The 12,098-nt window shown below is 40.8% G+C and overlaps 1 protein-coding gene across 1 annotated transcript in view; it reads right to left on the minus strand.

The window, feature by feature from the left end:
• Positions 1 to 12,098, minus strand: part of rbks (ribokinase) — a 43,951-nt gene that overhangs the window by 11,097 nt on the left and 20,756 nt on the right. Inside the window, exon 7 of the mRNA XM_049595945.1 lies at positions 6,902 to 6,993. Within this exon, the coding sequence (XP_049451902.1) occupies positions 6,902 to 6,993 (92 nt within the window). The remainder of the gene's footprint in view (positions 1 to 6,901; positions 6,994 to 12,098) is intronic.

Here is a 12,098-nt window from a genome sequence, read left to right on the forward strand (position 1 = left end):
TTCTCTCCAGAGTAAGTGGCACCCTCGATAAAGATGAGCCACGTTATTTCTCTCTCTGGTGATTAAAGGCAGTCGCACGGCAAGTTTATTTGCAAGCATAACTGAGGCTTTAGAGAGAAAGTTACGTGACATGCAATTTGTGTGACACATCATTGTAGGATTAAATACCATCACATCTGGTATCAATAGCTTTCATTTTAAATGTTTCGGCTATTCATGCTATTTTTTATTGACGGACTAAAATGACCTGAAATCCACCCCACCCTTCAAAAGTTTTTCTTTTACTACTTACTGTTTTTAACAATTGCTTTGGCTCAGTTTTCACACGCTCCAAGTTTCAATGTGCTAAACCGACTTGCTAAATTATGTTCTTTAAACACAGCATGCTGTCCTTACATCCTGCAAAACACAGAATCACACGCTCATTCCTCAAAATACAGACGCCTTCCTATTAGTTTCAGTGCTTATTGCTATGTAACATGTGTCTGCAGGCATTTCTCTTTATTTTCCCTGGTGAGCAGCATTGCAACATAACTGCTAATTACTTTACGCCCACTGCCATCCATTTTAAATAGTGGGGGGAAAAAAGGAAAAAAGAAATGCAATTTCTTTCCTTTTGATTATTGCTAAAATCTTACAGTGAAGAGAGTGGTGCAATTTGTGGTTTAATGTTTTATGCTTTTTGTATTTTAGATGATTGCAGTAAAAGTTTAAGTGATTGAAACATTTAAGGTTGGATGTTTTCAATAGAAACCAACTTTTTAGTTACGACAGAGCAGAAAAGGAAACTGATGCAGTGAGGTACAATCATTTTTTTTGTCTTGTGTGAATGTAGGATTTACAATAAAGTCACTTTCTAGACTCCATTTATATTTGCTGAAATACAATATATATTTTTTTTCATATTTAAGTTTTTATTACTATTGAATGTTGTATAATTATGAGAAAATGGCCACAGCAGAATAAGTTACTGTTTGACACAATTATTTGATAATAACAATTTTATTTTCAGGTTTTGCTTGTTTTATTTCCTGTGCTACGTGAGATATTGAGAGCAAAATTAGGAGCATACCATTTTGTGTCAAAAGTCCTGCAAATAGAAACAGTAATAAACTGTTATGTATTATTTTTATTGGTTTGACCATTTACGTTTAACTCTCTTTCCTCTCCATCCTTACACACCTCTACACACAGACTGACAGACATAATCCAAGGTACTCTCTAAGGGTGTTGATATGATGTTAGTAATACACATGTGGTATGATAATATCATGTAAATAATCCAGCGCTTCTTGAAATATTTCTTTCCGTTCTTGCTTTGTCTCCCTCTCCATCTCCCTACACTTGAATTTTGAGTGTAAATAATTTACCAAAAAATAGACAAACAGCCCAATAAACAAAGTTAAAGAGGAATTTAATTGAAAGCATTATTCTTTTAAATGTTCTAAGTATATTGCGGTAATATTATTATCATGAATTCTTTTGGCCAGCATAATCATACAGTGAAAACCTGATATTGTGGCAGCCCTAACATAATCAATATATGACAGGAACATCCATTTTTACTCCTCATAATGTTAAAAAAAAGTGTTTTTCTGTTTTCTTTTTTCTCTTTTCCTCCAAAACCTTTTATTGCAAACTTGCATGGACACTGAATTTACACTTATGTTTTCTCTGTTAAGTCTCTTGCATCAATATTTTATTACCATACTGAACTAATAAAAAGACGAGACTATACTCACTCATAAGAGAAACATAATCTGATATAAATCAAATAATAACAACGTGTCACTTCTGGTACTTATTTGGGAGGCTTTTATCCTACTTTAACAAAGAGGAAAATATGTTTTTTTTTAACCTTTGTTCACAAAACCACATGTTGGAAAAAAGTGATTTGATTAGTGCTCCTCATGAACGAAAAAAAAAATTAAACACAATGTGGCATCCATTTTAAGGTGGACTTCCCCTTTAATTTGCTGTGGCAATTACAGGTCTAAAATCCCCCTGCTCTATAAATACTAGCAGTAAAAAAACACAACACATTTCTTGTTCCTTTATGCTGCCATTATGCTTCTATGAGAGTGTGTGTGAGATCTCTTTCAGATCTGTGGATGATAGAGATGTGGATCCATTTTGGCATGTGAGGTCCTCAGGTGGACATCAAAGATAATTCCCCTCACTATAAAGCACTTCAGCGTAGAATGTGGGCTGAGGATCAAAGAGTGCCTGCACTTTGTCATCTTTGAGCCCCCCACCCCCACCCCTACCCCTCAGCTTGAGCATGGTACAGTGAGACCACACACACACACACACACACAAACACACACACCTGTAACAGAATGTGTGGCAGGATAACCCCACACGGGGAGGTCAAGGCTCGGCTCACACTAACATTGAATAGGGGTCTGAGGATCTGATCCCCCCCCCCCTCCGCCTCCCGCTTTTGTGATCTGTCAAAGTGAACAATGACCTTGGACAGTTCAAAAATAAACCGCAGAGTGTATCGGTGCTTTTAGAGCCCGCAGCCACCCCGGCATTGTCGGATGCCAAGAGAGAAAAAGAGCCGTTTTGTTAGTCATCAGCTTCACACCAGGGCAGGGAATCAATCTACCTCCCTCTGTGTACAAGAATATGAGAAAGTTGAATTATGTCTCTCTTGCTGTCTCTGTGAGTGCTGCATCAGTATGTCTTGACCAAAGCCTTTCACATTGCTGTTTTCTCTACATACTTTAACAGATTATGAATTTATTAGATCTTTATTAGCGTTATACCATAAATTGTTTGCATAGAAAGTGTGAAGGGTAACACAATTTTTAGTTGTGTCACATGAACAACAATTAAACAGGCCACTCTGCGGACTGAATCATCATAACAAACAATGTGAAATTCCATTAAAATATTGGTGGATATAAAAAGTTACACAGTCAGGTACATAAAAGCTTTGGAGTAGAAGACATTCCTTTAAAATATATATATATAAAATATATATAATATCATTTTTTTAATTAGCAATATAAAACAAAACCCCTCATTTACAGGAACGACATTTAAAGCAACTGTAAGCAGTTTTTACACAAAACCAAAGAATGACGGTTCATAAAATTTAAATTGTATGAAGCAAAAATAACATCTTTAAAAATATAAAGCCATTTAGTGATTGCAACTTACTGCAATAATGCTGCATATTACTGTTTTTGTGCCTCTGACTAATGTGCACACATGTGCTGATAAGGCTCATAGGTCCAGTAGTTTTTAGCACCAGTCACCAGATAGTAGCTTTACAGTGTGTTAAAAAAAAAGCACATAACTTTTAGAAGTGTATTTTAATATTTTACTGTAACTGTTCATCATATCGTGATCCTGTAACAAATTATCCAGGAGGTGTTAAGTAACACTGAAATTACTGTTGTAATAAAACTGCTGGTTCCACATATTTCACTACTCCATCCTGTAAAAATAATACCTACAATTACTGTAATTTTTTCTGTTTTAGTAAATAAGAACAATAGATACTATCTAAAAGCCTGTTTACGAGAAAAGGAGTTCTTAAAAAATACTAATAACAGGACACTGCTTCACCAAAGTACAAATATTAAAAGACTTAAATCTTGGCTACAGAATTCAAAACAAGAGATAGAGTTATCCAACTCTTCAGACTTCCTCAAACATAACAATACTATAAGCAGCTGCTTCAGTCATGCATGTGATAATTTGTGCAGCAACATCTGGCTCACTGATACTGACACTGTGTCAGATGTCATAGTTACAAAGATTTATTTACATATAAGATTCGCATAGATTTTCTTACAACAATATACAGCAGGTAAAGGGAGGAACAAAGAGAAACTGATGATGAAATGATGAAAATGATCTTGTTTGTAGCTCTGATAATTAAGTTTTTCTGTACTTTAACAAAGCAGCGTCACTTGATTTATGGGAGGGCTCCATTCTTCTTCTTCATGTGAGTATTGGGCCACCCGTGCATCAGGAGCAGCTGCTGTGTGTTTCCTGACTGTAGGATCAGTGCTTCCCCCTTTGTCTTTTGTTGCACTCCTAAAGCTACTCAGGTACAGTAGCAGTAATTACTGTGAGTAAAACTGTGCTGAGTTTTAGAGCTTTAAACATGTAATCATGATGACGATCATGATAATTAACTAATTATACTGTTGTATGAGCAAATTTTTAGATTGAAAGAAAAACATCTTAATCTGTATTTTACCTGCCCCCGAGTGGGATATGTATGTGCCCTTTCCACCTCTGCAGACGGCCTCACATATAACATGACTCTACCGCCATGACCTGACACTCTTAAAAAAAGAGAGAAGACATGTTGCGCTTTCTTCAACTCTCCCTTTTCATGTCCCCACACCTGGCTACAGCGCCTCTCCGCACTGCATCACCACATCAAATAGAGACTCCCAGGCAAACGCGCATCCACTTTATCCCTGAGGGGCCGGCTGACTCAGCCACAGAGCACATCTGCCTTGTTGTTTTTACTACGATTCCCATCTAACCCTGCCCACCGTCGCTCATCTCTCATCACCTGGCAGTCAAGACATGAGGTGCCATGACACCCGTTTTTACGGTAAAAGGGTGGAGAGATACCAGAGGCTTTACATGCATGCATGGCTAAAGGCTACAGTGGGTTTATTGATGTGCTGGCAGGGGTCATGACCCGCAGACGCAGTTGAATAACTGTGAAAGGGTGAGTGCATGTGTGGGCGCTCACAACATCTTAAACCCTGTGATCTTTTCCTTTCACGAAGAAGGTGAGAAGAAATATTTCTACTCAACTCAGGGGCCAGGGGCTGCACAACAAGTCTCCCAATGTTTCTGTTCAACAAGTGTTGAAGCTTTGACACATTCAAACAGCAGCTTGTACTGACTTTAACATTCATGACATTGACCATTCGCTAAGGTAAGGGTTGTCTTTTTTCTAGCATTTCTAAAACAAAAACCCAGCATAAAATAAAAGGAGTGGAATAAACAGTGAGTTCTTACCATCTTACCATGTTTTGCTTTCAAGGCCATGGAGCACATCATTAACTAACTTCATTAGTTTGCAAGGTGTAAAAGACAGATTGATGACCAGCACATCCACTGTGTGGTATTACCCCACTGTATGGAAGCCACTCTTGGATGCTCCAGCAAATGTTAGCCTACTCAAGATGGCGTTATGTTGACCGAACACATTCTCATCCTAAAATCCTTTTAACTTGTAATGTTTAAGGTGGAACTGTTATAAATTAGCCTACAAAGAAATAAGTTAAGCACCCAAATGGGGTTTTGTCATAGTGAAATAATCTGACCTTCCATTTTTTCCTTGTCATAATAGGCTGCTAGGACTAACTAGCCTTACACTGCAATAAAAAAACAATGGTGTCTTGTCATTTCAGTGTTTTCATGTTTAAATCTGACTGCTGACTTTGTGCCTGCGACATTTAGCTTTATGTTGCATCACGTGGAATCAGGCAGATGGTATCATTTTAGTGGACGAGAGCAGGACGGTAAAATTAGGCGAAGCCGGTAGAGAGCAACGGCAACGGTAATGGTAGACAGCATTGTTGTTAAAGTCAAAATCATTTAAATTTTTGCCGTCCTCAGCGACGGAATTTACAGCTGGATGTTACGCACTGGACATTACTGGTAAAAATTACATAAAACAATAAAGACTAAATAATTTTATTTAATTTCTTTTTTTTATTCTTTGTAAACAATTTGACACCATCGCAACATATCGTCATGCATGGTTCATTTCTTCCCGTGCTGTCCATGGATGTACAAAGAGAACTGGATACAGCATTGGTGGTGGGGTCTCCCAATGAGCCAGAATGGTTCAACTGCAGCTTATAAAATTACTGGGCACTGCCTCCGCGCTGTGCAGCCCATAGAGCAGGTACCTTAAAGACTTCTGCTAGCTCAGTCAGCTACTTGCAGTTTAGCGCTCTTTTAACTTGAATGGGGATAAAATACTTCCCAACTGGTCTAGCCACAGGGTCCAGATTCTTCTTAGTCATTAGCACAGTTTAATCTATTCAGCATCATACTTGCATTTGGCCATGTTGTTGAGCTAGTTTGCTGTCTCTGTCAAGTAGCTGTCCTTTAGTCAACCACTCTACAGTACCAAATGGCACTCTAAAATAAAAGCTCTGTGTTGGAAATTCACTGTACTCTAGGTAAAGTGTGTTTTTTTTTACAGACTTGACACACTCACAAGTCACCTGCGGTCCATTCAAAATGGACCAAGGATCCACTTTTGGACCGCAACCCACCAGTTGGGAACTACAGTTCAAGACTTTCCAGATGTTGCCCAGAAGATGTTGTCCATGTGCATTCTATTGTGTGCCTGATTTCATGTGAAGGCAGCATTAGCCTAAGTCTAATATATGATGTATCCTATGTAGCCATTAATGGAATTTTCCGTTTTAGAGAATTCTTGTTTTAAAATAGGTTAGCTGGAAACATTAAAAAATCTGTTGCAGAAAATTCAAGCATTAGCTTAATTACTTAGCAAGCTATAGCTGATTTCAGACTGCACAACGGTGGGTCGCTAGCTGAAAATGCAAAGCATGCTTTTGTTCACCTCTGCAAAAAATTGAGAAACTGTTTTTCCAAAAAATACTGTGAATTTGACGATACGTGCACACGTGCAGTTTACCATAATATCGTCAAATTCACAGTGTCAAATTCACAGTGTGAGAATGGAAAGCTGGTCAAGTGAGTTGGCTACCTACAACTTTGCTGTGTGGGATTGATTTCAGTTTCCTCTTTGCTCCCTTGTTATTGTGAGTATACATGTGTGAGAAGGCAGAGTTATTGTGTGAGGAAGTATAAATGCTGCTGTGATAAATACTGTGAGCTATGTGTGTGCGTGTGTGTGTGTGTGTGTGTGATTCATCACCTCAGACTCATTACAGCAAAACACATCAGAGGCTCTGTAGAAATCTGCATCCAAGTCAGGAATGGCCGGCGCTGGGTTGAATATTGTCTTTACTGTAACAACAAACCAGGCAGTAATCCATTTCAGTGGCCGTGGTGTTAAACATCATAATCTACAGGTCACTCAGGATAACATGCAATCATTAACAAGGGTTAAAAAATACAATTGTTCTCAGTTATAGTTGTCAGCTCCACTTTAAAAGGATACAACCGGACAATGTCCCTCAGTGACACATTTTACAATCGTCTGATGTTCCTTTTCCATTTGCTAAGCTTTACTGTCAAGGTCTGACATTACCTTAATTAAACTTTCAATGGGAACAAAGGCTAGTGGGCTACCACTGGGAATTGCTCTCACAGGCAAAGCTCAAGTGGATAAGCTTCTATAAAAAGACACCTTTTAAACGATTAAATTAGCATTCCCCCGGAAAAGAACACTGGAGAAAAAAAAAACATACAACGCTGGTGGAAACGGCCTCACACCCTGCAGCTTTTTGTGGTACGCTGTAACCCCTGCTGTTATAGGGTAGTGTGTATCAACACTGAGGTATATAACCCTATATATATGTGTGTCATTGTGTGGGTGAGATGAGTTATGACCCTTTCTCTGAGTGCTGCGGAGCGCAAGAGAGGCAGCGAGCGAGAGAGAGCATGAGTGTTTGTCAGAAGTAATCCTCTGTACGTGTTGCACATCACTGTCTTATGCATATTCATGAGCAGAGAGCATTAATGCATCTAATACCATGATTTCTGTGTATGTGTGAGGATAAGCCCAGCTTGACGAAGCGATTAATTCTGATATCTCTGTGTACAAAATAAAGCCTCATGCAAGTGTGTGTGCGTGTGTGTGTGCGTGTTTGTGAGGGAAATATATGTTCAGCGTTGGTGACATCAAAGTCTGTTGTGCAAAAGTGTGTGCCTAGTTGCTGTGTGTGTGTTTGCGTGGGCACATAAGAGAGCAGCTGCGTGGGTTTGTGCAGGGCTTTGGCCACCTGGCGCTTTGAGGTGGATGCTGGGCTGCTCGCTAGTAAAAGTGGAAATAACGTCTCCCTCTCTCCCTTTCTCAGCACACACACACACACACACACACACGCACACACACACACACACACACACACACACACACACACACACACACACACATATACTGTATGTGTACCCACATGAGCCAAGGCCATGTCACAAAAAAGTGACACTAGGCTCTTTCTGACTCCTCTTCTTCTTCTCTATCTCTGTCAACTGAATTGCACCTCAGCTTCCATCACTTTGGTTTCCAAGACAAGTGCGAGATCTCTAAAATGCGATGCCTCAGTTTTGCATAAAAGGAGGAATCTCTGTCTTTCCCCTAGCCTGTTTTCAGCCCTCTATATCTGTTACTCATCTCCTTTTTCACTACAAATGCTGTCCAGGGATGCTTAGGTTTTTTCTTACTGTCGACTAAAGCCATGAAAAGACCAAAACAAAATGTTTGTCTGTCTCTCACTGCTTTCCAACTTCCCTACCCTGTCTGTGCCACTCAGCTCCAAACCCATTGGTTCATACTGAAGAAGAAAACCTTTAAAAATGGGTCACACATAAAGAGTCTTTCTATTTACTATGTAAGAGATGTATAATGTTATAACATCACACATCCTTGAGATGCTCAGAATCATAAAAACTTTAAACATCTACAGTTCCATGGCGACTGAGAAGACTCAATCTGCTGATGAGGACTGTGCATTACACTTCAGAACAGCTGCTGAGTAGACCTTGAGGTGAGATTGTTATGTCAACCCCAAATATGCAGCTTTCCTTTATATATATATATATATATATATATATATATATATATAAAAAAGGCTCAATAATTTCCCTGAACAGCCAGGCACTGTTGTTCTTAGTAATTTCCTGGGAGCTATTTTCAGCTGTGTATTAATACATATGTGGTGCTCGACTGAGTTTTACCAGTTGCAGGACAGCGTACTACATGTGTTATTGACTCAAACTGAACCACAGGAAGTGTGTATTCATGGTGACAAAGGAAATGTCACCTAGTGTCACTGATGTGTATGCGCAGTGAAAAGTGAACTTAACAGTTCATTGGATCTAAAAGTTTGCTTTCACTCACTCTGATCAACTCTGCAACTCAGAACTCCTCAAAGGAGGAATGCCCCTGTGCTATGTTCAAAAACCTGAAATTGACCTTTCACGAAGCCCCGCCCCTTTGTGATGGTCCGACAAACTGTTGGAGTAAGCATGGAGCCCACACTGTAGCTAACTGCACTGCCTCGAGAAATATTATCAAATATTTGGAAAAATGAAACAGTGATTCCAGAGAGAAGCAGACAGAGAGGTTTACAGTCTGTGTTTGAAGGATATATCCAGGATGTCAAACTGACTCAGCAGCAACAACAGGTTAAACAGACAAAGACAGTTAGAAGCTAAAGCCGAACTATAGGCTGCGGTTCAGTGTATAAGTGAACCACCACATCACTGCTGATCGAGACGGAAGACAATGAATATAAAGGGAAACTTTGCTGACATTAAACCAGCTGTGTGGCGTCGCAGTATGTGCAGATGAACAGTGTCTTTACCCTCGTGCTGCTGCCAGCATCTGGACCTCCTCCAGGGAAGTCAAACAACGTTCATCTGCGCACAATGCAACCCTTTTTTTCACGTGACCATTTTGTTCTCCTTTGCATAACTGTACTGTAGCCTCAAAATAAACAACCTTGAAACTCGATTAATGCATCCTTCTAAAAACCTGTTTTCTTACACTATAAAAAAAATCCACTCTTCCAGTCTTCCAATCAGAGGAGGAATCAGCAGTCTTTCGTTCCTTCTCTTGTCACATTTTTAGCTGCAACCAGCAGCTCTGTAGGTCTGTTGGTCGGTCCACAAAATTTCCCCATGATTTGGTGGCCAGTTTTTGCCCTCGAAGGCAGAATTTTGGCATACACGAAACTTCTGAGTGGATTCACGTAACATGACTAAACTTTGTAGAAAGACACACACAGATGGACAAACATACACACAAAGCATTTTGCCACGTCTCGTTTCATAACTCATAAACCGGTTGTCGTACAGGGGCATCACTGGACTAGTGACAAGTGTTTGTTCGGTTGTGTGTGTGAAGGCATGAGCACGCGGATGCACGCGTGTACGTGGTCGCAGCTATTGTGAATTTGCGCTTGGTCCGATGTTCTTCACAAACTGACATGCATATCAAACAGGCGAAGCAAATTAAGCACAACAATGGGACGTGCTGAAGCTTGATTGTGCTGTTAATTGGAATAATTGTCATAGCATATGTGGAGTACTTCAGTGGCATTAACAGGCGCCCGTCGGTCAGCTAGTGAAACACTAACCACATACTGTACGCCATGTAAACAGAATAAATAAAGTCTCACTGAATCATGTAAAAGGCTTACTCATGATGTACTCAGATTATTGTCATATTAGTATTTGTAGCCACGGATAGAACTGGTAGGAAGTATGTCGTCTTCCACTATCTGCTCCCTTATTTGCCATCTGTGGCGTGATCACAGTGTTTGTGTCAAGCACTTCAGTGCTGATGTCAAATGCATAGGCCCAAAGCTCATGAAGTATACATACAATAAGACTGCTGAGGATGGGAGCCGATCAGTATGCACACAAAAGCAGCTTGTGTTGAATCCGTAATACACCGATGCATGCAGGAATCTGCCACTCTGATGCAAGGAGCTGCCACTGAGCACGTCACATTAACCGGTGCGTCTGTCTCAGGTTGCTTTGTTTTGCTCTCCAGGTGTTACTGAAACCACACAAACACACTGCAGTACGCACACACAAATATACACACTCACAGCTGCTGGGACAGATGTGGTAATACTGGGATGTGTGCATACTGAGTCACGTCTGGCAGGAGAATTTGTGTGTGTGTGTCATGACTCTGGGCTTTTTCTTTTTGCACAGAGGTTCAAAGTCTGGTCGCACATGCGCCTGAAGAGCAGCCAGCACAGTTCAGAAAGTACAAAAACACAGCAGTTTGTTGCTGTGGTTGATTTAAGAGGAAAGGTGGATGGAAAACAAGGGCAGGGGGAAAACAGGGCAAGACAGAGACTACTCACACACTCTTACATGCACGCATGCACACACACACACACACACACACAGACACACACAGACACACACACACACACACACACACACACACACACACACACACAAAAGAAATGAGTCATCAGTGAGTATGTGAAAGGGCTTTAAGAGGCTCTAATTGCATCTGGTGAGAAATATAAAAGCGGCTTCTTGCTCAGACAAGGAAGAGGGGGAGGAAGACGGGAGGAAGACGGGTTGAAAACGGAAGAAGAAAGAAAGAGTGAAACTTCACAACTCCTACCATTTCCTCAGTCCTTAGAATTAATTTAATTCCATTAACTTCTCAATATTGGATGGCAATGAATTATGTATATATGTTTTCCTCAAAGAATTACACGCAAGGAGAATAAACTCTTCTTGTTAGGTTATCTTGACAAGTGTTTCTGAGAGCTGGCATCCACAGTACGTGTGGCTCGATGGTGACATTTGCGTAATTTGAGCGGCGCTTCACCCCCGCGCCATTAAATCCTCGCCGCCAAACCCATTAACACCCATTCTCTCCAGAGAACTCCATTTACGCAACGCTCTGGTGCGGCAGCATTGAGGTGGCATCTTTGCCAAGCGTCTTCGCTTGCATTGCCTCTCTCCTGGTGCCACATGCCGAGCCTAATCCCGTGGTACGTTCGACACGGTGAGGAGGGGGGGGGGGGTGGCGCTCGGCGAGGCCATCTGGGTGTCCCATCTGCAACACGGTTATGGCTGCGACTCTTTCGTTCTGGCAGCCTGCAGCGAGCGATTACCAGCGACAGGCCCTGATGACAGGGGCAAGAGGCTCCCCAGACGTCTCGAATGACGCGGAGGGCTGCTAATAATAGGATGCCGTTAAAGATGACGAGCTCAGTAACCTGGTTATCGACGAAAAGGTGGAGGGAGGAAGGGACAGAGGGAGGGTGGCGGACTAAAATAACTTTTGTTCATGCAGGACAACATGTATCCTGTTGGCTTTCAGTAATGTGTGTACAGACCTGGTGGTTGATGTAGAATGTGAGCAGCAAGGACCTGACAAACTGAAATTATTACATTTATCCACTTCTCGCACT

Source organism: Epinephelus fuscoguttatus, linkage group LG14 (genome assembly GCF_011397635.1).
Source record: "Epinephelus fuscoguttatus linkage group LG14, E.fuscoguttatus.final_Chr_v1".
Lineage (NCBI taxonomy): Eukaryota > Metazoa > Chordata > Actinopteri > Perciformes > Serranidae > Epinephelus > Epinephelus fuscoguttatus.